This window comes from Seriola aureovittata, chromosome 18 (assembly GCF_021018895.1).
Source record: "Seriola aureovittata isolate HTS-2021-v1 ecotype China chromosome 18, ASM2101889v1, whole genome shotgun sequence".
Classification (NCBI taxonomy): domain Eukaryota; kingdom Metazoa; phylum Chordata; class Actinopteri; order Carangiformes; family Carangidae; genus Seriola; species Seriola aureovittata.
Window position 1 is genome coordinate 13,287,497 of NC_079381.1, and position 27,417 is coordinate 13,314,913.

The 27,417-nt window shown below is 41.0% G+C and overlaps 2 protein-coding genes across 3 annotated transcripts in view; one reads left to right on the forward strand and one right to left on the reverse strand.

The window, feature by feature from the left end:
* Nucleotides 1–17,316, forward strand: part of LOC130186721 (WD repeat-containing protein 70) — a 39,208-nt gene extending 21,892 nt beyond the window's left edge. Inside the window, exons 11-18 of the mRNA XM_056403989.1 lie at nucleotides 2,676–2,775; nucleotides 3,212–3,296; nucleotides 3,423–3,561; nucleotides 10,449–10,549; nucleotides 10,988–11,067; nucleotides 12,865–12,981; nucleotides 15,098–15,260; nucleotides 16,024–17,316. Coding sequence (XP_056259964.1) covers nucleotides 2,676–2,775; nucleotides 3,212–3,296; nucleotides 3,423–3,561; nucleotides 10,449–10,549; nucleotides 10,988–11,067; nucleotides 12,865–12,981; nucleotides 15,098–15,260; nucleotides 16,024–16,111 — 873 coding nt within the window. The 3' untranslated portion in view covers nucleotides 16,112–17,316. The remainder of the gene's footprint in view (nucleotides 1–2,675; nucleotides 2,776–3,211; nucleotides 3,297–3,422; nucleotides 3,562–10,448; nucleotides 10,550–10,987; nucleotides 11,068–12,864; nucleotides 12,982–15,097; nucleotides 15,261–16,023) is intronic.
* Nucleotides 17,317–20,361: 3,045 nt separating this feature from the next.
* Nucleotides 20,362–27,089, reverse strand: gdnfa (glial cell derived neurotrophic factor a). 2 transcript variants are annotated; one of them, XM_056403990.1, is made up of 3 exons: nucleotides 26,285–27,089; nucleotides 25,151–25,381; nucleotides 20,362–21,794 (listed from the first exon to the last, which is right to left on the reverse strand). In XM_056403990.1, the coding sequence occupies exons 2-3, from the start codon at nucleotides 25,353–25,355 to the stop codon at nucleotides 21,235–21,237; spliced, it is 765 nt and encodes a 254-aa protein (XP_056259965.1). In that variant the 5' UTR covers nucleotides 25,356–25,381; nucleotides 26,285–27,089; the 3' UTR covers nucleotides 20,362–21,234. The 2 variants fall into 2 exon arrangements, with proteins under 2 accessions (XP_056259965.1, XP_056259966.1); XM_056403991.1 differs by having other exon boundaries at nucleotides 25,151–27,089.
* Between the last annotated feature and the right edge of the window lie 328 nt (nucleotides 27,090–27,417).

Below are 27,417 nucleotides of genomic sequence, written 5' to 3' on the forward strand. Positions count from 1 at the left end.
CAGAGGCTAAGTGGCCAAGACCTGAAAAAGTAGAGTCCATGTTATCTACAGTTCAAGGTAACAGTGTTATCTGTCTCGTCCAAGTTAATAACTTCCCTCCATTTACTTTGGAAGTGAAGTATGGCCTCGTTTCCTCCTTGTATCATGAGGACACATCACTCATTCACCTCATGCTCCACTCTCCCCTGCTCTTTTCGCCAGCATTTCTCTATATTTCTCTATCTTATCTGTCTTATACACTCTGTGCTCACTTCAGATTCCTTATCCTCCTTTCTTGGTCAAAAGCCTGTATTGCTGCAATTCCCTTTTCACTGATTTATTTGCATTCCGTTTAGAATTAATGAAAATATAGCCGTATAAACCAAGGTTATGTTTGTTTGAGTGTTAGCAAGCCTACTTCCCAGACTATTGCTTCACCAGAGTCTAGTAATGATCGATCTCTGTAATCTGGCTGTGCTCAGCTCAGGTAAAACTAAGGCACTGGGGAGAAAATGAGCAGAGACAACACACAGGCAACAAGGCAATGAAGTAGTGCTAAAACATTTAGTTGATTAGTTTACCGACAAAAAATTAATCTGCAACAATTTTGACAGTTGATTTATCATTGAGGTAGTGTGAAAATTAGTAAATGTCAAAAATGCCATTGAACATCACATGTCTTTCCAGTTTGAAATGTTCACTGGACAAAACCTGCAATTTCAAGACAACACCATGGGCTGTTGTGATAGACGATTTATGGACTAAATGATTCTTTGATTAATTGAAAAATTATTAGATTAATCAACAATGAAAATATTAATTAGTTGCAGCACTAAATGTAAAATCATGATTAAAAAACTAAAAGAAAATCTAAAATTCTATCATTGCTTTTTACTTGGATGTAGATTTTTGTATAAACTTAGGGGTTAACTAAAGTAACATGAATTGTAACGTCACTGTATTTATTTACTGGTCATCCCCTTTTTTCACTGCTGTTCATTGTCCACATTTGTGTGGCCGTGTACTTTTACACAGCTTTTCTTTGTGTGTATGTGTGAACAAGATAGAGGAAATTATCTGTGTTGGTGGGGGGGGAGTGTTGAGCTGGGTTATTTCCAGCCTGGAGCTGCAGATTTGGCACACACACTCTGCTACAGCAGTACACCACTTACTCTGAGTGAGCACTAAGGAAGTACATCGAATGGCAGGCTATCTTGAAAACAGCTGTTTAGACCAGAAGTTAAAATGCTTCTGTTTGCAGAGGATACACATCTGCAGGGGCTTGGATGAAATGTTTTAGAACACTTTTGAATTGAGCAGAGGGCAATTCAATATTGTTTCCAAAATATCACTAAAATGCCACCACGAAACACATAAACGTAAAAAGTTAAATTCTGTTGATTTATGAATTAATTTACTGATTTAAATAACTAACTTCATTAAATAATTTTAGCTCTACTTACATAGTAATTAAAAATCGAAGCTGATGAAAGACGGTTAGTAAAAGAGCAGAAAAAAACGATGCTGTAGATACTGAGATATCCTAGTAATGGTTCCTGGTATGGGTCAAGCTCCAAAAGCACTGTTTCCTCCACTTCACATAATGTAATTTTTAATGTGTAAAATTGGTGAAATTCCCCTTTAACTGTTCTAAGGAGAGGTTAGATTTGCTTCTTTACTTCCTTCCCCAGATTTGTTTTTGTTTTAGCACTTCTTCAAGCAAGCATGAATGCCCATATTATATAACTGATCCTGGTGGTTGTTGATATTTTGATGTGACACTTTAAAATACTTGTTGTTACTGGCTCAGACTTGTGACATAATACTTGATTAAGCATGGCTAATAATAACAGAGAATCAAAAGGGTGCTGTGAGCTGGGTGCTGTGAGCTGAGGGCTACAGTGTGTTATTGGCTGGTAAAATGTATATAGTTGGAATATTATAATACTATTTCAGGTAGGACCAAAGGAAAAATCAAAATACCAGAGAGGCACCTAAGCTTGCCAAGGTAAATCTCTGTAGTCGGTAGTCTTGCTAAAGATTGTGGTGGGTAAAGTGTGCCAACTTGCTGGTATTTCATAGGATGTAGGGGGCTTCATAGTTAAGTATAATAGTACGGTGTTCATGCAGGAAATGGAAACCGTGTGTTGTTTGGAAGACAGAGAATGAAAAAGTCTTCTTGTTACTGCAGTGACAGACTGAAATGTCTGCTAGTGAAGCAAAGCATTGGCAGTTTCATAGTGTAGTTCGTCAGGAGATTATAAGAACACTTTAATATTTATGATCAGTAGTAACCACAGCAGCATGTTTATGGAAACTGCAGAGAGCCAGGACTGCACTAGCTATTCATTTTTTTCTGTAATTGATGATCAAGTTCATCTAGTTAAGTTCTTTTCTGTCTCTGTAATGTCTTTTGAGACTTGTTTGTGATTAATATTAACAGTATATAAATACACTTAAAGCTGTATTTGCTCAAGTATTTCTATTTTTGTCACTTGCACAAGTCTATTATTAGACACAAACAGGACTGACTTGCTGCTATCATGACCTCTGTACTCGACTTTCGCTTTCATACACATTTACATAGGACCTGAGTCTGAAACTGCAGTTGTGTTACACATCACTCCTAAACCATAAACTATACAGACCCTGTACAAATCACTGTGGTCAATCTATTGTTCTCTTTGTCTTCCTAGGTCCATACAAAGTTCCACTGTCGACAAGCACACACTCCAGGATCTGAAACCTCTTGCCTCTCTTTCTCCTATGATGGCATGACTCTTGCTTCACGTGGAGGTAAGAAAAAGACCTCAGCCTTATCTGCCAAACCCCCACAGGCAGCTATTGCTCGTACTGAAGTTGCATTCATCAGCAGCCCAGTTCGGAGCCTCCAGTTTTTAGGTCCAATGCTTGATCACTGATCCAAAGTGATGATTTTTAAGCAGAGAAGAAGCTCATCTTTTCCTGATTGTGCAACTAAACAGGGACCACGACCAACAAAACACACATACACAAAAAGACCTGTGTTCTAGTCAAGAGGTTTCTAATACAAAGATAAACAAGAATAACTCTGTGGCAGAGTTCTTCACCCAACATAATATAATGTAAATGAAAAATAAATCTTGCTGCCTTGCTGTATGTGGTACACTATAGTTAAGTGAATAATCTTTAATAAAGTTCCACTTGACTTTCTGTAGAGTAAATCTCATAATTCACACATACTGTTTTCTAGGTGATGACACTCTGAAGACGTGGGACATACGCAACTTCAGGAAGCCTGTGAATGTAGCTACTGGGTTAACCAACTACTTTTCCATGTGAGACTTTTTAACTATCATCCTTGTTACAATCTGTCTGTTTGCTTTTCTTGTCATGATTGCTTTATGCGATGATTATGAACTGATGTTGTATGTGTATGTATATGTGGTAATTTTCCCGATTAGGACCGACTGCTGTTTTAGCCCAGATGACAAGCTTCTGGTGACTGGGACATCGGTGAAGAAAGATGAGGGAAATGGGAAGCTGGTTTTCTTTGACCGAGCTTCCTTTCAGAGAGTCTATGAAATAGAAGTCACCAACGCAGTAAGTTCTTTCTCACTCGCCACAACCACAAATACTCTCATTACAAGATGTTTTTCAGCTGGTTGATATGATATGTTGGTTACAAACCAGAATGACCCAAAATGATGCACAGTGGAAAAGAAACATAATAAATCCACAATGAAACATAATGAAGACATAATGAAACCAATGTGGGTGTTATTTCTCCTCCATTTAAGTAGTCTGGGCTCAAACAAAACTGCGACCCTAAAATATGTTTATATCATTACATCTTCTTTAAAATACAACAGTAGTCTAATGTCACATTTTGACAGCTGTAAAGCCAAGACTGTCCTGATATGGAGATAATTAACTTGACACAGACTTATTCCAATGGATTAGAGCTTCATTCTATTATTTTTGTTAGCTGATATTTAAACATGTGGAAGCAATTGCTAACAGCAAATATAGATAGTTGTGTAAACCAGAGGAATTTGGAGAAACATATCCACAACTGTGCAGTCAGCAACCTCTGTTATTTATAATTAAGGAATAATAATGCAAGAAACACAAGTCTACAAAAAGTAATTAAAATGTTATTTGAAATGATACCAGTTCTCTCAGAAAGAGAAATTAGTTTTTCTTTTCTCTGTAACTGAAATCAAATAGCCTAGTCCTCTGGCAGGTATTAGACATTTTTCCTTTTAAATCACTGTCTCAGATGCTCGTCATCTCCCAACAAAATAGCAGAATATGTGCAGTATTAATCCAGGATGAAAAATTAATGTTAGCATTATTTGGGTGGAAAATACAGAGGAAGATGACAAAAGTTATGGAGGGGGGAATGAAGGCAAAGGAGGAAATTTACAAAATGGTTTGAGGTAAGCTTGGAGAAAGTGGAGAAATGTGACCTTTCCCTGCTGCAAGTCATTCCCGCAAACCTTTGGCAGGACAGCTATTGACGTTTTTACATGTACTGCCTTTGAGTTATATTTGAAATTAAATTATCTACAATACACAGTAAGCATGTTCCATTCACATGCACAGACTACAGTGTCGGACACGTTAGCATACTGTGTACTTTAGACTAATCCTGCTTTCTCAGAAATCCATTCTGTGAGGGCAACCAGCCATAGGTGCTGAAACGAAGGGCAGAGGTGCTGTCTTCAGTAGAAAAACTTTTGTTTCGTTGCTTCCTGCTCCTCCTGTCTCTCCTTCGAAGGCCTTTTCAACAGATTTAGCACTGTGTATCTGTAGTCATAACAGTGAGGGCTGACAGAGGCTAATGGCTTCTTACTTGGTCTCTCTGGCTAAGGCATGACACTTTCACATGAGCCATTGAGTGAACATGTTTGAGAGAGGGGGAAAGAGACAAAAGGTGTGTGTGTGTGTGTGTGTGTGTGTGTGTGTGTGTGTGTGTGTGTGTGTGTGTGTGTGTGTGTGTGTGTTGTGTGTGTGTGTGTGTGTGTGTGTGTGTGTGTGTGTGTGTGTGTGTGTGTGTGTGTGTGTGTGTGTGTGTGTGTGTGTGTGTGTGTGTGTGTGTGTGTGTGTGTGTGTGTGTGTGTGTGTGTGTGTGTGTTTGCATCCCCCTGCCAGCCAGCTGCTGTTCACTTGCAAACCTTGGCACAGCATCCACACTAAGTACACACCCCGCTGCACAATTGTACTAACTGAGGGGAGGGGAGGGCAGTCTGTGTTTTGGTTGACCCCATTTTATTTGCGTGAAAATTTCTTTTGAATTTCTCTTGAATTTAAACTTGAATGTAACCTTTCAAGTATGCATACACCTCTAACTGAGAGAGCTACATGATGCACAGGTGTCTGAAGTTAGAATAGAGTGAAGAAAAATTACACTACATTGACATTGAATCGACTGAATTAATTTGATGACTAAAAGTAACTAAAAGCTAAAAATAGCCCAGTTGTTAACATTAGTTACTCTATCACTCTATCTGTCAACTGTGTTTGGGAATACTTTGGTGTACTTACCTCACAATCTCTGAGTCGTACTAAGGTCTTACACTATTGTTTGTGCAAGTGTTTCTTAAAATTAAAGTCACATTTTTTAGATACCTTGGTGTGTTGGTGGCATTATACTTGTCCTCTCTTCTCTAGATACGTAGAGCTTGTTTCTGGCAGTAGCTAGAAAGTGACCACACAACCTGACAGCTAAACCGTGTCCTCCAATTGAAGTGCACTTGCTTTTTTGAGTGTTTAGTATTTATTGTTTCTCTCAAAGATGGTAGTTGGCATTATTGATTCGTGAACAACGTAAACCATATATGCACGGATTTGATTTATCATTGTTGTATTTAAGACGAGTCTACTTCATAAACCAAATCAGCTGTAACATGCACTCACTTTCACTGTGGTGACAATAGCTAGGCAGCATCAAAGGACGACCTCAGACACTTGGGGTCAAAGAGTCTGTTTAGAACTTAACAACCCACGTTCTCCCTCGCGTGGACGTTTGTCTTCTCTTTCACTTTACTGAAGAGGGTAAACATTTGGAAATTTTTTTTCCACCGGCCTTTCACTCATTCCACCATCTGCCATAGTGAGAGACTTCAGCTCAGTTTCACTGGAAGGATGGCAAAATCTCTTCCTGTCTACTCACCCATTGTGCTATACAGAAATCCACCAGATTTCCCATAAAATCCAACCACGAAAAACAATGCAATCTAGAGACTGGAACGGGGTGCCAATTGCCTTGGCAATGGCTTTATTTGTGTTAATTGTACTAACCTCCCGAAATTGATATAGTGATGATGAAAGTACTTTTTAATTATGCTTTTTCCCTCCGAAAGGAACTTCATCCGATTCAGGCTATGGAAATAAACCAATAAAAAAGCAATCCACTTATTTGAGCAGTTTCTTGCTGTCATTCATTTAATTGCTTGTGTGTCCATAAAAGCTGTGGTTTGTGCGTCAACATTTTGTGTTGAGTGGGCACATAGATGGATTAGTGGCATGTTAAATAGGAGTCAGAGACCTTTCTAAAACTCAATAAAATAAATTGTTGTTGTTGATGGCTGTAAATTACTTTATTATTGCAAAATTACATAGACGTATTTGTTTCTGTTTGTAAGGTAATGTAAAAAATACCAAAAAATAAACTGAGGGAGGTTTAGAGAACATAAGGGTTACTACCATATTGTCAAGCCTAGACTGTTTTGATGTCCTTGATTTTTGGACTGATGTATTTTATGGTATTATATGTTCATATTTGACAAAGTTTTCATAAAATTCATCCTCTGTATTCAGTCTCTCATCCCAACCCCCCAACCAGTCTGAGTGTAACTAGATGACCTTTGTGAAATATTAGTAGCTTTACCCCATTTTCTAAAATAATTCTGATGAGGAAAATGTAGTTTTGCAGGATATCAGTTTTATCTGGTTGACATGCACTCAGTGAACCTGATGAATGTGCTATTTACTATGTTTACATCAGCCATCTGCCTCTCAGATCGCCCAGGAATTTAAGTGCAGTCTTTATAAAGTGGCGCACCAGACAGGCGAGTGAAGGGAAGGGCCACCAATCATTTCTAACTAAACAGTCTACATAACCCCAGACCTGGATTCTGGGGTGTGCATGAGAGTGGAGGCTGTTTTAGGCCCATTTGGTAAATACTTCATACACTCTTAAGCGTATCTTAGTCCATCAAAAGGGGCAAGAACCAGGTGAGACCCTGCTGACTATCAAAGCCCTGAGATTTTGGCTGGATTTCAAATGGAGACCTAGTGCAACCTGCAGCCCTCATGCACTTTCTGTAATGTCAGTGTACTGTATGCAGTCACATTTCACCTTCAGTGCATGTATGTGTCTTCCGGTGCGATGCATTGTGTGATTGCATGCACCTGTCAGCATGCACTGAAACTATTGTTTGATGTGAGGTATACTGCGGTATGAATCTTGACACATTTAAACACACAATGCTGTCATTTTCTTTTTTTTTTTTTTTTTTTTTTTTTACTACTACTAAATATACACAAACCTAAAATGAATGTTGGTGCATGACTGTCTCCACTTGACCTGTGTAGTTACGGCCTCACTCAGATCAGATCCATCTAGTGAGGTACACAGATTTTGAAATGAAAATAAAAACAGAGCACTGGTTTCAGATCGGTGCTCGGCATTATTCAAAATCCTGTCCATCGGTATAGGAATCAGGATTGGGCGAGGAAAAAGTGGGTTCAGAGCATCCATAATAAGATTCCTGAATTTCAGGAGTGCAGCTAAACAACGAATGATTATCTGTAGTATGTATTATATCATGGTTCTCATGGAGATCAATTTTTGTAGGTAATGTATTTTTGGCCACCTTCACTAGTTGCTGTTTTCACATACTACACCTTCTCATCATCATGCTTGACAGCTCTTGGACAGTGAGCTGCTCTCTGTGCTTTGCTCTTTAGGGAGGCCATTGATATGAATGGCTGGTCTTTCAGGTAGAAGGGAAGCCTTAACTCTGTTCTTTCTTGTGCATCTCACCAAGTAAATCTTGGAAGATGCAAAAGCCATTTGCTCCAGTGAGGTAGTCCATACTAATTACAGACTTCTCGGACATGTGCCCACTCAGTGTGAAGCTGAGATCATGAGAGAAGCGTTTTCCTTTCCCATACTGCATTCAGTTGGCCGGTGTAACTCTGTAAGTCTGTCAGAGGCAATGCACATTTGGATCCACTCACCAGCGACTAAACAAGGCACACAGCTGCGACTGTTGTGTCCCACTAGTGCTGCATAACTTTATTTCATAATCAGCATACATATTGGGTGAGTGGCTGTTGTCTGATTTATCCCTAATCAGCCTCTGGTATTTTAATCTGATGGAACATAGAAGGCTGCTACTGAAGAGCAGACTGATTAAAGTTTCCTCCTTCACGATGTGATGTAATTTTGTGGACGTGAAGCATAAACAGGGGTTCCTAGAGTATAAACATGCTGCTCTGAATATCTGGAAAGCAGTCTTACTATTGGACTGGACTAAGCTGTGCTTGGCTGTGGATATCTCAGTGGATCCAGCTGGGGGTGGGCCTCACTGAACTGGTCTTTTTTAGGCTGCTCTGCTCTGTTTTTTCGGGTTTGCTTGCTGTTGACAGAATGATTTGTTTGAGTCTGAAATGGCAGTTTTCTGAGCTTGACTGGTTGCTTTCTCATTTTTATTTTCCCGATTAGCGCCGTTCTGTGCTGTGTTGCTGCGCTGTGCATTGGGTGACAGCACCTGTGGAGTGAAACAGAATTCCTAGCTGTCGTCTCTGCCTTCCCTCACGTGTGGGGACTGTTCGTGTTGCTTTAGCAACCCTGACAGGGCAATTTATAACTCATTACAAATTTACACTGAAGCACATCCACGGTGGGTAGACTTCAATTGGTCATGATACACACAGTACATGTTGATACATGTCAATGCAGGTGTTGAGCTTTCCATGGGAGCAGACAACAGTTTTCACAGTTCAGAGTTATTTGTTAAATCAACATTTGCTGTGCTAAAATAGTATAGTGCAATGTCCACAGTGTAGACGTGTTTAAATTTGTGATTATTAAGTAATTTACCTGAAATTATTTATACGTTAACTTCTGTCTGCCAATACATGAATGGAATATGTGATAAGCACATCCTGTTTAAAGCATTTTCCAGATCTTTCATCAATTACAGCTGGCTCATGATCTGGTTGAGCAGATTAACCCTTGTCTGTCCCATGAGCCACACACACACTGAGCTGCTGGCCTTATAGTGTAGAAATATACATGATGTTCCTGTAAAATCTTAGTAGATTGTGAACTATTTTTAGTTCACTGTAGGCACAAACAATGTTAATTAATTAATTTGCAACTTGCATGAAAATACTGGAACATGATTATGTTGTTAACTAATTTTTTTGTGTGTCAGATCTAATGTTTTATAAGATCCCCTTAAGTTGTGCTTTGTAGTTTCATATTGTAATATTGAAGTAAAACACAAACTAACCATGCTTGCATTTTCTCTATGTATATGTACGAGTGCGTCTCTGTATACGTGTCTGTCCTTGTGTGAGGGTGTGTGTATGTGTGTGTGTGTGTGATTGAGACTCCTTCCCCTGGTATCCTGGTGGGAAGCTGAACAGCTGGGCGCTAAGCAGCTTTCACCGTCACAGAATCTGGACGTCCCAGTCGTAGTCCTACCCACCCCCCATCCTACGCTCCTCTTCTAGACCCCCACCCCCCAGATTGCCTTCTCTGTTCTACATAAAGATGCACCAAATGCTCAGTCACTCCTTCTTAAACAGTTTGTACAACTACAGGACATCCTACCGCAACAGACATATAGATGTGTGTTAACAATGACACTCTTAAACATAAGTCATCATTGAAGGTTGTGATGCTTCAACAATGTGTGTGAAGAAAGGAGGCACTACTGCAGGAAGTCTAGCACTTTACTATAGCTCACATAACACAAACTGAACAGAGGGTCTTCATCACTGTCAGACAACTGTGCTTGTATGTCTCTCTCTGCCCCTCTTTTGCGCTCTGTCTGTCTCTTTCTCTCTCTCTCACACACATACACACACCTCTGGATAAATGTGGTCACATTTGCCTATTGGCACTGGGCCATCTGTCACACACAGACTGAGGGATCCAGCCCTTATCCCAACAACCAAATATAGTCAACTAGAGCAGCAGAGCACACTGGGACTGATCCCTACTGTACCACAACCAACCTGGGTCACACACTCGCAAATACCTACGACAGTAAAATATGACTGTTACCTTTTGTTAGCGAGAAACATCCTTGCAAATCCGACCCACAATAGAGAAAGTTGTTCACTGTCTGCTGTGAGCTGCTGTTGACCTATATGACATCCTGTCCTCACATGTACCACCTTCAATTATTGTACACAAACATCTAACTGTATCTTGTTGTTTTTGTCTTTCTGTGTGTGTATTCCAGAGTGTTGTTCGCTGCCTGTGGCACCCAAAACTCAACCAGATAATGGTGGGAACTAGTAATGGACTGGCCAAGGTCTACTATGATCCTGTCAAAAGCCACAGGTATGTGCGGTTTAGACATTTAGTTTGGTGCAATTTTATTTTATTTTTATTGACAACCATTGCCCTGAAGGGACTTAAACCAGCATTGTATTTATCCCATTAAAGTGTTGACTCTGTAGCCATAGACATGCCATAGAACTCTATTGTTAATCAAAAACTACTAAATGTGGCTATAAGAGCAATTTATTCTTGTCAGCTTTTTCAAAGCAGCAAAAACAGAGACATGACATGTGCCCAATGCAGAGGTATTAACTGATACTTGAAATGCTGTTGTCAGGTCGGCAGGAAAAAATATTATTTGACTCAAATGTTTGGAGATATTTGTCAAACTCAACATCTGTCTCTGTGCTAGTCAAAACAAATACCATAGCTGAATCAGTCACTGTTGTTCCCAATGTCACTCAGTGCATCACTATGGCTCTTGTACGTCTTTTCCAGAGGGGCAAAACTGTGTGTAGTGAAGAGCCAGCGCAAAGAGAAACAAGCAGAGACACTAACACAAGATTACATCATCACACGTAAGTTCTCCATTCTCTGCGCTTGCATACACACACACACACACACACATGCAGACACAAACACACACACAGATGCAAATATTTTTTTATACATACCTTCTAAGGGTAATAGAGTTTGCCACTTAATGAACTTTGGTCCTTATTCTCTGCCCTCTTGCCTTTTTGTGCATGGCATGCCGTTTCACACATCACCTTTTAATCAGTAAACAGTTACTGAAGCAGTGAAGAGAAGTGGCTTTCTCAAAGCACTCCAGCAGTTTAGTTCATCTTGCTCAGCACTGCTCTTCACATGATAAGGCAGTGTGCCTTTTAATACGCACCACCAAAACAGTGCCAGTCATCTTCCAAGTGCATGATGTGACAAGTGGAGCATATTCCACAGTTCGTTCTCAGACATAAAGAACAAAAAATACCAACCCTTTTTAAAATGCCAACTCCTTGTTGCTTCTCTCTTTGTCACACACACACACACATAAACATTCAAACACACTATCTCATACCGGTGGCTTTTTGAGGAATGAGAGTATTCAGTGCTTTCACAGGCCCATTAGCTGATGAAGTAGGGTGTGGATGAGTGGATGGACAGCCGCAGGACACTGTGACACGCAACAGCCATGTGGTCTGCAGTCATGGTGGATCACGCTAGGAACAGCCACCTCTCCCACCTCTGCTGGCGTGATCTGCTGGTCCACACACACACACACACACACACACACACACACACACACACACACACACACACACACAAACCACCCCCTACCTGTCATCCTGTCATATCACCAACACACGAGGCTGTCATCTCTTTTGTGCGTGCCTCACACTCCTTTGCCCCCAGACTAAAGTCATGAACCCACAGGGACTGAACAGCTGCCATCATGTCATCCCTGATTGGCTGCTAAGACCCAATTCAGACGCCATTTATTGTTTGGGCTGCTGCAGCCTTTTCAGATGCATCATGTGATTTCATTGCCATGCCAACAGGGTGTGAAGTAGGCAGGCATTTGACTGACATAAGCACAGAGTGACGCACTTGGTGCCCTGGCACTGGAAAATTAAAGGGGACAGGAAACAAGTGATGGCCCATTGAGAAAAGCGAGGGAATCTGTTAACAGTAACCTTTTTGCTTAATGTAGCGTGGAGGAGAAGAATTAACACTGAACAGCGACAGAGCTCCTGAATGGAAAATCACTTTATCTAGCCCTTTAAAAAAGTGTCTCTTTGTAACCCCTGAGGGTAAGAGCTGAGCACACACTCACTTTACACAAACACAAATGGTCGCACACACACACACACACTCTCTCACTCTGCTTCTCACACACGTTTGAGGGCACTCATTCACACTTACTCATGCACACATTCACTCGCACACTCATGGATTTAAGTGCTGGGGGCCTTTATTGTGATAGTGCTCACAAAAGTGTGAAGAGTGGCAGAGTAATTGTCTGAATCTAAACATGGGGGATATAATGAATATGTTGGTGTGCACTATGGCAGAAAGAGTACACAAGAGGAGAGACGCTGCCAGACATTAACAGGTGTGTGTATTTTCACATAAACACAGCGCATCCTCCGCAGGGTGTAGTAGTAGGTGAGATTGAGAGAATGCGTTTATCCGCTTTCTGAAAATATTTATGAATCTCAGATTCGCATCTCTGTCTTCATTCAGGGAAGTTATATACGTGGGATGCAAACACTGAACATTTTGCCAGGCGCCCTGCCTGCTTATTTGTTACGTGATCTTGTAGTTTGAGTTACCTAAGCAGCTTGATTATCCATGTTTACCCTGTGTGTCTCCAGCTCATGCCTTACCCATGTTCAGAGAGGCCCGACAGCGGAGTACACGGAAACAGCTGGAGAAGGACAGACTTGACCCCAAGAAGTCCCACAAACCTGAGCCGCCTGTGTCTGGACCAGGTAACGTGCATTTGTTTTTGTTTTGTTCTTGCTTTTATTAGTGCAAAACATTTAAAACCAATAAAGTAACAAAAACTGACAAAAGAGTAACAAGAAAAAAAAGATATAGTATCTATAGTCTATGATCCTGGTCATTTAAATATGAGTAAATTAGCAAGGTATGGCTACAGCTCTGCTTTTGTTTTTGCAGTGTATTATTAGTCATGTTTGTAAGTGAATGAATACACGTTTGTGTTTGAGGCAGATGTACAAATCCACAGTTGTTGATGTGTTCAGTATTATGCAATCCAGCTGAAGTCAAGAGTTATAACAGCACTGCTCCCACTTGGCCCCTCAAAGACTCATTGTAGCCTGCTGTTGCCTCATATTTTTTAATTGCTAGGATATCATGATGCATTGTGAACTTTCTCCAGAACCCATCATTGATGTGTTTATGTTCATACCGTAATACACACATCCACAACTACACATTATCATAGATACAGTTTGAGCTCTGTTCCAATAAGCCAGGGCTCCAGACAACATTTCCTGCTTCATAGTATTCCAGATGGCTCATTGCCACCATGTTTGGTTGTGTCTTTTCACTTTTACTGTTTTTTCACTTAATCCTTCAGTACAATGTTCTTACAACAATCTAATGGTTCCACTGTGAAATAAAGTGCACTTTTTTTTCTCACATTCAGATTGAAATAACAGGTTTAAACATGTAGTTATGGAACATACAAAAAGTAGCCACATTTTAAAAGGGGAATTATGAAAAATCTTATGATAAAAGAAACTTACTACAGAACTATTAAAAAAAAGTCTCCCAAGGCAAATAAAATGTTTTCAAAGGAAGCTGTTTTATTTTACTGTTCTAAGTTGTGTAAGTAAAAAAACAAGTTACATACATTATGTATAGAGTAAAAGACTTTATAGCTAAACAACACTGCACAGCTAAATGACACTAATTCAAAATTAGAGTAACACAATGGTTTTGCATGCTATTGTATATAAGTATGGAAACGTAGAGTCACAGAGGTTGAGAGGATGGCAGAAAAGTAAATTGAACAGTCAGCAAATTAAAATTTAGGTCGCTTTCATGAAAGTAAGTTTGACTACTTGATAGCAGGCCAGTGGTTTTTAGATGACAGGCTGTCTGTATATTGTTTATTCTCTGTGTGAATTGACTTGCATAAGTGCAAGGTAATGCTGGTGGTTGGCTGAATGCTTACAAGCAATGGAAAGAAGTGCCTCTCAATCCCCAAACAATCCCGCTGCCCAACTACAGCAGGAAATCCCTGTGTCTCTAAGTATGTGAATGTCCATGTGTTTGTGTGTGTGTCTACCTTAACCTTGATCTTTTAAGACAACCGTAATAATGTCCTCTCTGGAAAGCAGGAAGGTTTTTCCCCCCAAAAGCTCCATTAAGTGCAGTCAAGTCCAGCCAGCAGCACAGACGTACTGTAACTACAGCAGAGATCACTGTAGCTTTTATGCACTGCTTTCTGAGACCGGAATGGAATAACTGTACAAAACAGAACATGCCCAAAGTAATAAAAAGCTCATAATGTGATAACCTGCTGCTACAGTATAAAGTATTAGTAACATTTTTATGAAAAATATAATAGTGTCATGTAAAGTAATAAATTAAAATGAAATACTTTAGTGGATGTCAGTACTTCAGAAGTGAATTTAAACAGATCACTAATGCATTTGTTGTTCAACACTTTTCTCTTTGATGCTTAATCATTATACAGGGAATAATAGATTATGGTAGATTAGCAGATGATAACATCATCTGGCAGCAAAGACTGATCAGTAGCAGACTGTACTTCACTAGTAAATGTGAGGCCTCACACTGAGTTGAGTTTTGGTAATATTTCTCTTCGACTTTATTTATAACATCATGAGTTTTTTTAAGAGGTCTAGTAGTGTGCATTGAAGCTTTTAGTTCAAAATAGAATCGAGGTGTTTAACTGTATGTTTGCGTGTGTGGGTGAAATAGCACATCATATTGAAGTCATACACTTTGTTCCCACATTGAAAAATGTAGTCATCCAACATCACACAGGGGTGTTTTTCTCTGTACATAAATTTTAACCGAAACTAATTCAGTGACCATGTGTGCTGACAGGTCGTGGAGGCAGAGTAGCAGCTCATGGTGGCACTCTGTCTTCATTCATCGTGAAGAACATCGCTTTAGATAAAACAGATGACAGCAACCCACGAGAGGCTATCCTACGTCACGCCAAGGACGCTTCAGAGAACCCTTACTGGGTTGCCCCGGCATACACACAGTAAGAAAACCTCATATCTTCATTTGTAAAGATATTAATCATCCACATGATCTCTGTCCACCTCGCTGTTTCTCTCTTCCTCACTCACTCATCTTCTGTCATTGCTGGGCTTCCTCTCATTAGCAGACGGTGTAAGCTGAGCACTGGGAGTGCGGCTCAAGGTGTTGTGATAGTACTTGGGTTTCTCCTACTAATGTGACACATAAATGTTTAAAGAGCTGTACAGTTTTACAGGTACAACGAGAGTAATGGACAACTTTAGATCACAATCAGACTCAGACAGCTATGTAAGCATGGAACAAAGCTAGGGGCCAAACCAAACACTCTGTTTCACATACAGTGCTGCAAGCAAAGTATTTTTAGTTCAACATACTGGTGATGTACATTGTAGTAGATAAATCAGATGACATACACCATTGGGGACAGAGCTCGCTCTCTCCCAGGCAGTAGACTAATGGTCACTATCATGGCTCTCTTTGCTGGGAGACATTAACGTTTTTAAAGAAACAAGTTAATTCTGCTGAGGAACAGCACCGTGAAAAGCAGGGCTAGAGTGGGTCTGAGTTCCTGTCCCGTCCTCTGCTTCATGTAACATCTGCAGCCTTCATCCTCAGTTGGCCTGTATAGAAGAAATTATGTCTGAAACAATAAAATTATATTATCTAACTTCTTAAAGCCCTGTCATCTGGTTATTGTCTTTTGATTTACAGTTCATTTGGTTTGAAGTTGTTAACTCATTGCTTGCTTTTGTGAATCCCTTTAGGACCCAGCCAGAGCCTGTATTTGCAGAGGAATCAGAGGAGGATGAGGAAGCTGACAAGGAACCAGAGTGGAAGAAACGCAAGATCTGAAAGGTTTCAACAGCAGCACATTTTATATCAGATATTTGACAGGGTGGGTTTGTGGTTGGTATTTTCAGCACCGTAACCACGAGGTCTCAGGACCAATCCCAGAATATTGAGTTACTGTCAGGAACTCTGCACAGAAGCTTCAATTAAATGACTAAATTGTACAGTCTCTGTCCTTCCTCCTGGAATTTGTTTTTAAGTGTATATGTATTTATATGCATGCCTCTGTGTTAAGGGGAAGCATATAAATGTGCAGGCATTTTAACTCTGCAAGCATAATATAATTTTATACAGGTTTATTTTCCCTTTTATTTCAATTTATCAAACCACTGGAAGAATTTGGGTTTTTATGTTTGTTTTGATTGTATGGACTTTATTTGCATCATTTCTATTGGCCTCTCCTCCAACATCTCCAGGGTTTGCTAATGCCTCATAAATCAGCTCCAGATTTTGTGGTCTGGTTCTGTTCACCAGCTATGAAGTTTGCTATTTTGTAAAAAGTAAATTGCAAAGAAATACAACATTTTTTGCCAGTTTTACTTTGGATCTTTTTTTTTTTTTTTTTTTTTTCTACATACTGTATTATACCTTGGGAATTACATAAAGGAATTTGTATTCTCTTGTCAAAGAGTGATACATTTTATCCAAAGTGAAGTCTGGAGTGACGGATCTGTTTTTACCAGCTGATCAAAGGGATTCTTCTGCCAAATATTTTTTTTTTTTATAAGGCACTAACTCAAACCTACAGATACACAGTACACCCCGACCTGGTCAAAGCTGCTGCTTTGACTCACTGCTTTTACAGTATTTACAGGTTACTTTTTGCACAGATATTGACACTGATTAATCAAGGTTTTGTTTAGAATTCAATTCTACCAATTCTAATTCCAAATTATCTCAAAGTGTCCTTACTGTAGTTTTCAACCACATCTCAGTCTTCCTGAAGTTTGAAAGTTTGCTTAGTTGACAGCTTTAATTTGCTGATAAAGACTATGAACCTTGAGTTAACATTATAAAATTAACTTGGAAGGTTTAGAATGAGGTTTCACACTCAAACTCCAGTACCAAATTGCATCATATTTCTAAGGGGTCCAGTTGCTTTCATACCTAACTGCTTAAGATTAAACGTAGGTGTGGCCACAAGCATACATTGTGTTTCTTGTCTGTGCAAAAACAATAAAAATCCAGAATCTCTTCATTCACTTCAATTTCTATTGACTCCCTGGAATGACCTGTACAGTGTCAATAAATATTTTAGCTGACAGAGGAAACCACATGCAGATCTAATGAAACCCATGTTTGTGTTCTTTACACATCTCTCCGGAATGTAACCTCTGCACACAACATGTACGTGGCCTTTGTTTTTCAAGGACAACAAGTCACATGGTTGGTGTCTGTGTACAAAATAGGAATTGTACTGACATGATGACGAAAGCGTCTACTGATCTCTGATGTTACCTTCTACCGTAAAGACACGGAAAACCTTAACACTCCATATCTGTCATTTAGCTGGCGTTTACAGTCAGTGACTTCTTCAACAATCTTCTGTCATTCCTTGCCAACCAAAATTACAAGCAGACAACTGAATGTCTCAGTGTCCTGGAAAACATGCTGTGGCCATAAAATCACTAAGAGACAAAGAAATACCAGAACAAGAAATATGGGAGGACTGAAATAATGAGTGATGTTTTAAAGAGCAAACGAAACTGGAGAGGAGAAGAGATTTGCTTCATGGGGGAGAAGCTAACCTCAAGCTCTTCTTCATCACCAAGTAATGAATCAGTTGGCATGAGGAAAGCAGAAGCTGACCAGGGTCAGTTCTCCCAAATTAGGAAAACATTTTCTTTCATGGTTTGTCTATCTCTAAACCACAGGAGATGAGAGCTACTTTTTCTGTTGTTCAAATCATTAAAAAGTTGTATTAAAGTCATACTGATGACACAACCTTTAAAAACAGGGAAAGAATATATACTTTCATATAAGAGAAAAAGACTAAATCATTGTGTACAAAAAGATGCTGTATACAGTATAATGCTTTGGCTACATGGAGTAAAATTAGTTTTGTAGTTTTCATGGAATTTGTTGACAGAAAAATATGCAGTTTCATGATACTCATCCTTTGGGTCACACAAATGAGAATGAAAACAGTTTGTTTTGACAAAGTATTTTCACAGATTTAAATGCTGCATCATTTTAATGGTCAGTATTTTGAGGCTTTTGCAAATGAACCCAAAACAGCTCTTGTAGTACCTCGGCTAACTCACCTTGAGCCCCCGCGTAATGACTCACTGTCTGCACCTCTGCATTTACATATCTTCTTTGCACAGTGGAAACATTCTGGAGCGCCTTGATTTACAGCTCAGTGGCGCTTTACTGCTCGCTTTTGTTTACTGTACGACCCTGGGCTGGTGTTCAGGAATGCAGAACAGGAGGGGACGCCACACGGCCGAGGCCATCTCTCAAGCCATCCTCACAATTCTCCGTTTCACCCAGATTTTCACCACCAAATTTTTTTTTTTACATGATGCTTGTGTAAACACATCCCAGGCAAATTAGCACCATCTGGCACTGGTGGATTATTGTACATGGCAGAATACCAGGAGACACGCTCATTTAATAGAAACAAGTTTAATTCTGTAAAAAGTTATAAAATGAATATTGTACAAAAATAAAGTTTGCCGAGAGCTTTGGTTCTGTAACACAAAACAAGTGAGACGACATGACAGGTTTTTTTTTTTTTTTTCACAGAGGTGTTAACACAATAAGGAGTGAAAACAAATGCAATCCTTTCTTCTAATATTAACACTGAGGATTCCTTCGCATCTTTACCTTTTGCTTGTTTACCTTGCATCAAAACCGGAGGACTAATCGCCAAGGAACAGTTGAGCAAACAGTAATGAAGATGAGAGGGCAAGTGGTCACAGTTTACACACTTTAATGTATGGTACTGAGGAGTGGCTAGGTGCTCCCGAGGCTTCTGGGAAGTCTCCTAACTGCACATTCTCATCTGGAAAGGCTTATGCACAAATCAGTTGTTAAAGGGGAAGATGATCCAATTGATGAGGTATGCTGTGATAAAAGCTAGAGTTTTTTTTTTTTTTTTTTTCCTCTCCGTGTAGTGTTTGGCCTAAATTCAGCTTGATGCAGTGGATTTGTTCTGTGTGCAGAGGGATTACACAGTAAAGCTGGCTTGCTTGCTGCTGGGTGGGCACAGATACCTTGGTCCCTAATCCGCGCTAACATCAAGACCTACCCGAGGGCTCTCTTTGTTCCACTTAAAACGATCCCCTCGCAGGGTCTCGATGGGCACAGCAACATGCTTTATAGAAAGGGCCTCCTGTTTTCCTGGATGCACGTTTCTGCTATAGTTTGGGAATAAACTTGGCTGAACAAGTGATTACATGTAGAAAGCGTGCTGAACCTACCCATCCTCTTCATACTCTTTTGTTGAAACGTCTAGGCTTCAGATATTTACATCAGCTTCTCAATGACAGCCGCTACAGTAGCTAGATCTTCCTTAAACTACCTTCACCAAAATGCTTTTGCCAGCGGGGATATTTGGTTAAGACTCATGTTAGAGGATCACTTTCAAATCCCCTTTCAGGGAGCAAGACCCGTCTGTCAGAGCCGAGACAGAAACACAGGCAGTCCCGTGAACTTTAAAGCCTATTGGGACAGTAACCACTGCAAAGCCTTTGCTCAGACTTGGTGCCATGCCAGAGTGAGGTTTCGGGTAACGTTTGCTGATAGGCAGGTATTCTAGCAGCTTCTGTACTCTGTGACTCAAAGGATAGATCCTCAAAGGCACCTACAGATCCTCAGAGAAACTACGACTCTCTCTCTTAGATTTTCTTTCAACTCAAAAGACTTGACAGCTCCTGTTTGGAGTGACACTGAATCTAATCCTGATTAGTAATTTGAAAATAAACAGCAGCAAAAAAGTTGTTTGCCTCCTTGTAAACATACAGTAAAAATGTCATAGTTGGATCAGTCCGTACCCAGGTGCCATAAGGAGAGACACACCAACTTGGCGTGGTCACATTAGTGAAAATGAGGTGAAAAACAAATCTACCCTGCCCTCCCTCCAAACACTCCAAAACAACAGATCACTTCAATCAAAAATCTTCTATTGGTCCCCTCTGCTGTGTCTCTTTCTTCACTCCTTTGACTTGATGGCTGAAGATGTTTTTTTTTTTCTTTTTGGACTCATGAACTGAGAAATCCTGGAATCTAAGTGAAGCCCATAAGCACTATTAGTGTGTGTGTGTGTGTGTGTGTGTGTGTGTGTGTGTGTGTGTGTGTGTGTGTGTGTGTGTGTGTGTGTGTGTGTGTGTGTGTGTAGCAGTTGTGGATCGCCTTGTAAGATTTTGTATGAGAAAATGCTCCACTTTGGCACCATCCAGGACAAACAAAGCTTTTTAAATAAATAAGAAACATGACAATTTCTTTCATAAAATGGATTGAAATAAATAACAATAAGTTAATTCCATCTTAATAAATATACCTCTTACACACACGTGTATATATATATATTTATATATATATATATATATATATATGATTGGATTTTATGTTGATGTGTTGCACCAAAAAAACATCGTTGCTGAACCCTGGTGTGGTATTTCTCATCACTTGGCTCTGAATGTAAATGTCAACAACCAGACTATGCAGTGGAAGTGATTTAAACCGCAGCTGAATATACTCCTCACATCTCTGCGTTCATCTGCAGTCTAAGGAGCCAGCCATGGAAAAACTGATGTTCCTGGGAAAATGGATTCTTCCACAAAAAAAAAAAAAGCAAACAAGCCAACCAAAGTTTTTCTTCACTCTCACCTTTTTAGACAACACAGTTAGCAAATCTGGAAGTGTAACAGTATTGATTCTTCCCCAAATTTGTGCACATTTTCTGCATGTGTCTGACTGAGCAGTCAAATACTGGTCAAAGGATCTGGAGTACTGAGTGTGAACTGTCAAAAGTTAAATGTACAGAATTCTCCTTTGATGATACACTTCCTCTTTGACCTCATATGCCCGTTTCCAACAGCGATCCCTCCCTTTGCAGTACCAGCTTGTAAAGGTGATCCTTAGTTCACTGTTGCTGGATGATGTCGGTCCGTGTGACTTCCTCAGACACAGCCACACTTCCTGGCAGAATGCTTCTTCAGTGTGTGATACACCACATTGTCATCCAAGAAAGATAAGTCATCGTCGAATGCGATTGGTCGACAGCAAGTGCGGGCGGGCGTGTCTTTGTCCAGCTTCTTGTTGTGTGTGAGGTTGTTCAGGATCTTGTCATAGTTGGTCTCCGCCTCCACGCAGGGGCCGCTGCAGTACCGGAAGATCAGCTCCTCTTTAGTCTGGTAGCCCAGCCCCAAGTCCGTCACATTGAGATGGACCTCCTTCAGCAAGCAGCCTCGACTCTGCACCGATATCCTCTCCCTCCCCCTCTCGCCTCTGCCCCCTTTACTGCCTCGGCTTCCCCCTCGCCCCCGTCCCCGCCTCCTGTCGCCATGTCCTCTTCCCTCACCCCTCGTGCCTCCCGTGTTTGCTGCTCCCCTCTGTCTCTGCTCCCTCCGTCCCCTGGAGCCCCCGTTGGGCTCTGATGATCTCCGGAGTCTGCCAATGGTAGCCTCGATAAAATCCATTACATCATCAAACTGATCTGGATAGGGACCTGTGATGTCATCTGGAAGACACAGAAGGAGCAGATTCAGTTAATGTCATCACTGACATGGACACTAAAGAACAGCTTTCTGAAGTGTCACCTCCTCAACAATACTCAGAAACATGCTAATCTAAGATTTACTGTTTTCAGAGGATACACTGTGTGAGCAGATAAGATAAAGCTGTGAAGACGGTGGTGTGTCAACAAGAAGCGCCTTTGCTCTCTCCAGTGCCGGATACTCAGGCTGTTTTATCTAAAGCTGTGCACACTTGTACAGTGATAATAAACAATCGTTCATTCGTTCATGAAAACATGTTTGCATATAAGTCAGAAATGATCCTTATGATGGCGGGAAAATCACATCATGTTATGAATAAATGGATAAATAAGTAAGCTATACAAATATCTTCACTAGAAGTAGTGTTTGCTTAAAGGAAAAGTTTGACATTTTGGGAAATAAGCTTATTGGCTCTCTGGCGGAGTTAGATGAGAAGACTGATTGTTAGCTTAGTTTAGCAAAGACTGAAAACAAGGGAAAACAGCTTGCCTGGCTTTGTATAAAGATTTTTTAAAAATCCACCTACCAACATCTCTAAAGATCACAAATTTACAAATTATATCTACCTTGTATCATTAGTACAAAAACCAAAGTGCAAAAAACAACAACGTGCCATTTTACAGGCTGGTTATCTGGCGGCCTGTTTCTTGGCTCGGAGCAGCAACCCTCCTGTCTCTTTTGCTTGGCTGGCAACTGCTCAGCCGTATATTTCACGGACAGATAAGACAGTGGTATCGATCTTTTCCTCCGACTCTGCCAGAAAGTGAATGAATGTTATTTCTCAAAATGTTCCTTTAAATGCACACGCACAACTCAATAAATGCACTTCTGCCAATTCAGCTCAACAAACCATCTAGACTGAGGTACCATTTGCGCAGAAGAGAAATGATGTACATTGTTATTGACTGAACATGCTCATGGTCTGCCAACATATTCACGGAAAAGTTTCCAAAAATATAAACTGACACAAATGCAGGCAATGTCCATAAATACTGAGAAATGTGCAGATCATAAACGCTGCATGCTGATTTATAGATTAGTCTCGGGCGGAGGAATGCAGAGAGGAGTCCAGAGTTGTTCATATGGACGTGCAGGTGCCCTGCTTTCACTCCCTCTGAGAGGGCTCTTGGGAGGATGAGTTGGAGTCTGAAGGTCAAAGGGTGTTGTCAATTCCATTTTGAGATTTGCTTTAGCCAGAAAGACAGGAAGTATCTACGTCTGTAATGATGGGATGTGGATTTTGCATTAGAGATATGGCCAGCTTTTTCAACAGACATTGCTGCTTTCATCAGGTTTCTATCTCATAAAGTCATTAAAGGTATTTCAGGAATCTCATGCAGTAAGTTGCCTGCACTGATCCACTAGGCACAGACCAATTAAACCCCCAGGAGAGATGCAGTGGGACATTGTTTTCCAGTCAAATCCTTGATGGGTCTAATTTTAGAAAGACTTCAGAGGCCAAATTTAAAAAAAAAAAAAATTATACACTTAAGAGTCATTTAGATGGAGCAGACTGTAGTTGGCTTGAAAGTCAGAACATGCAACAGCACAGCTCTCCACCATCTGCCACGAGGAGTGACGAAGGACTGACTGAGAGCCTTGGACCCTCCTTTGTTACACGTTGATTCTATTACAGTGAAACGTCACTCCTCCTCCTCCTCCTCCTCCTCTTCCTCCTCCTCCTCCAACGCCTGCAGGTCTGGCAGGCAACAATAAACTATGTATGAAGATCATGAAGACATATTGTTCTGAAATGAATCAATTGCTCACTACTCGAATGACACCGCCCGTGTGTGTCTATATGCATGCGCGTGTGAGTATACGCGGTTGCGTGTCGTCATGTTGCGTGTGTCTGGCAGGTGGTGTTGTGGTTAACACGGCCTCTCTGTTGCAGTGTCACCTAACTCTCCTCTCCTACCTGTTCCTCTGGCAGAGCAGAAGAAGAAGGAGAAGAAGAGGCCATCTGATCTGCCTGCGCTGCACAGCTGAGTGGGCCGCCGCTTGTGTATCAGGTGAGCCGTGGGCCAATCTGTTTAGACACACCTGCCCTTTGATTTAGACACCTCCTATTGTGTGTCAACTGACAGGCGGGGTGGCTACAGTGTACACCTGCTGACAGGCTGGACTGGCTGCAGGAAATGGAGTGATTCCTCACGCAAAATTGTGCCATAGATTTGCAGTGTTAATACGTATTTCTTACGAGCGTGGTTGTTCGCCTGGTATTATGATACCAGAGTGTACTTGTGCAACTGTCGTCGAAGCTTTTTGAGTTAAAACCCTCAGAGAAACCCCCACCCCCTCGATTTCTGACGTTACGCGCAAAAATAAAAAACCCCAAAAAGACCCATCCCCTCTTTCGGGGCTTCAGTGTTGTTTACACTGTTGGTGCATAGTTAACTGTCTTGGGTTACACAGCAGATCAGTGACGTCACCGCGATTCCAAACAGAATATGAGGTGGCAGCGCAAACATCTGTCTAAATGTTCCATTCCTTATCTAGTTCTTGGCAGCGTTTACGTCTGTGTGAAGATGATACAGTGTCACATTGATCCAAACAAAATAAATTCCTGCCCACTGTTGCTGTTAAAATGAACATAAACACAGAACTCTCGCTTGATGCTTGAAACTTTCCGCCGTTGTCCAGCCTCTGCCCTGAATATTCCTGTGACCTGGTTCACACTGCCGTCTCTAAAACACGCCGTGATACCTGAGAGGTGAGCATTTAAACAAAAAGGGAGAAGAAGGAGGGGGGGGGCAATCTCTGCTTGGAATTGGAGCTGTTCATACTTCTATTCATGTTGCTGGCTTGTTTTGACATCAGTATGATGTAACCCACAGCAGCAATAAAACACGAATTAAGATCTTCCGCCTGATAACCTGCCTGTCTGAGAGCCTTATCAATGTAGGACTCTCCACTGGTGGCTCAGCCCACTGGATATCACTTTACATGCTGTTTCTCAAGTGTAATTACTCAAGAAAGGCCACATTGCTTGGCCAGAAAACCAACTATGTAAGATTCATGTCTGAATTATGCCCTGGTTTAAAATGCAACCAACGGCATGAGCTACATGTGCGGCCCACTGCTCCTCTCAAGAGCCAACCCATGGCGGTGGATGAAAATGAGACGAAAAGATGTTTAATTCCACTTCTCCCTTTTACGTTTTGAATGGTTAGTTGCATGTTGTTTAACGGAGGTTTGCACGCGCAGCACAGATCTATAACATGACTCCCGTGTGGGCCAATTATCCGCCATTCAAATGACTATCACGGCGATTGCGCATCACAAAAGATTTTGTCAAAACATGCCAAGTGTGCCTTACATTGATTCTCCATAGAGATCTCCTGCAGGTTGTGGTCTTCACGCTGGAACGCTGGCTCTTCGTCCTCCACAGACAGGGACACTGAATCACTGTAGCTGCTGGGGAAGTAAGTCCTCTTGGCTGGCTGAGTGTTTTGGTAGAGAGGCCGTGTAGCAACAGAGCTCAGGAGCAACAAACACGTGGCCAAAACATCCCATAACTTCATCTTAGACTCAGTTCCTATGAAGAAGGCTGCAAAAAAACAACAGATGGGACATTTTGTTTGAAACAGAGAGATAAAACAAAGTACAAAAAATGGCAAAAAAAAAAAAAAATCTAAACACACTTAGAATGTAGGCCAACTTTTGTTTCTAATGAAATCAGCCAGTCCTGACTCAGTCTGTATTAATAACTATGTGCCATCATGTCAAGAGGCTATGGTCCTCACTTTGTCTCTGTCTCATAGTTGTCTTCGCTGTATTTATGAATATCAGGGTAAACTTAGCACAGAATTTTGATTAAAGAAATGATAATAGCAAATAGCCTTAAATGCACTTGATAATGTCAAAATAAGCACAAAATATAGAAACAGCATATAGAAAGAATCATAAATTAATGCGTAAATTTGTGCGTAAAAGTAAAAAAAAACAATTTTTAAATAACATACATTTGTGATTAACCAGCAGCCTGCTTTTAATTTATTCTCTGCTGATGGTCAGAGCTATTAGGATTATGAGATGATATATTCCTCTTGTTATGATATCAGGAGGGTGCGCCTAACACACAAACAAAAAAAATGCGTTGGTTAAAGCACGCACCAAAGCGTGTTGGCAGCGATAGCCTAAATAATGGTGTGAGTTGGCCAGATGGCGATCCCCAAAGCTTACGTGACTCTGTCTAATGGCATGTTGAGTCTGCAGTAAACCTAAACAGCTATGCATGGATAAATACTGAGCTTAAACATGCTATGCATTAAAAAAAGTCCTAACAACTGTCTTTACACAAGCACAAGTTGCATTTCTCATCTCGGTTTGCTGTTTCAACGAAAATAACTGGAGTGAAGCGTGTGTGTCCTTTGCGCGCAGATGATCTACAGATATGAAAATGTTTTGTCACACTCTGAAATTATAAAAAAAACACAAATGCTTCACTTACCTTAAATATGGCCCATGCAGACCTGAAACTCGCTTGGCTGTTGGTGTTAAAATCCAGACAGAAAACGCGACTCATTTAGTGTCCCAAGCTGATTCAGCTGCAGTGAATCGTTCGAACAGCCACGATCCCAAAAAAAAAAAAAAAATCCTTGAAACGAGTTAAAATTCAGTTAGTGTCCAAATAGAACAAAAGGTGAAATTCCGCACCAGGTGCGTTTTCACATACTCCGAATCCAGCGCAGCGACCAAACCATGCGTCTCTCCACACTTTGGAGTCCAAAGGTAGGTGTTGAAGAGAGCCGACCAAGTGCCACTGCGCCTTTACGGGGTACAGTTGCAGTCGCTGATTAATTGGATGCTACGTTTCCACGTTGGAAATCCGAGAGAGATCCACCATCTCCGACTGAAAGGAGTCCAATGAAGACATCAGCGTCTCCGGCGCATAAGCGAGGCGCAAAAGGTGCGCAATATCTGTTTTCCAGAGTGCAACAAGCTCTTGTCTGCCTCTTAGTTAAAGCGCCGTTATATCCAGAACTGCGTTAAAAAAAATCATAGTCGACAACATTTTACAACATCTTGACATAGTAAACAACACAGATGGGGGTATTTATTCTCCATTTTCTCCGGGTCAGGTAGTGTCTATGCAGCTAGAAGCGTTTCCACACGCGTTGTCCTCATACTGGACTTAGGCAGGACAGATGTCTGCGCATAACACCGCACCGGGCGCAGAGGGCTGTTTGGAGAGATTTATAGTTAAGTGCGCTCTGACGTTTGGGGGCAGTTGGTGTCCGCCCCTCTTTTATAGATCCCTGCAAGAGCAAACAGTGAATAACAGAGGTCCACATATCCCTCCAAACCACCCCTGGAGCCCCGTTTGGAGGAGCGCAGTTTTCAGATGTCTTGGGGATTATGTCACACATCCTGATGTCCTCGGATTAGATTTCAGTATGCGGAATGCGATTTGGAGATGTTCTGTTGCGATGCATGTTTCTAACCTGATCTCCGCGCTCTGTGCGCACCGGTGTCAAGTTCCGTCCGATGGCTACACACATCTCAAATTTAAGAGTCCCACTTCACTTGCTATTTACTAGAACATATTTGTTAATGCGCGAGGCGAGCTGGCTATTTAGGGCG

What these genes read in the sequence shown, in the direction of transcription:
- gdnfa (XM_056403990.1), bottom strand. Translation starts at nt 25,355, where the DNA reads ATGAAGTTATGGGATGTTTTGGCCACGTGTTTGTTGCTCCTGAGCTCT. An exon ending in GATCTCTATGGAGAATCAAT is followed by an intron (nt 21,795 to 25,150) that starts GTAAGGCACACT and finishes TGTGTCTTCCAG; the next exon opens with ATGACATCACAGGTCCCTAT.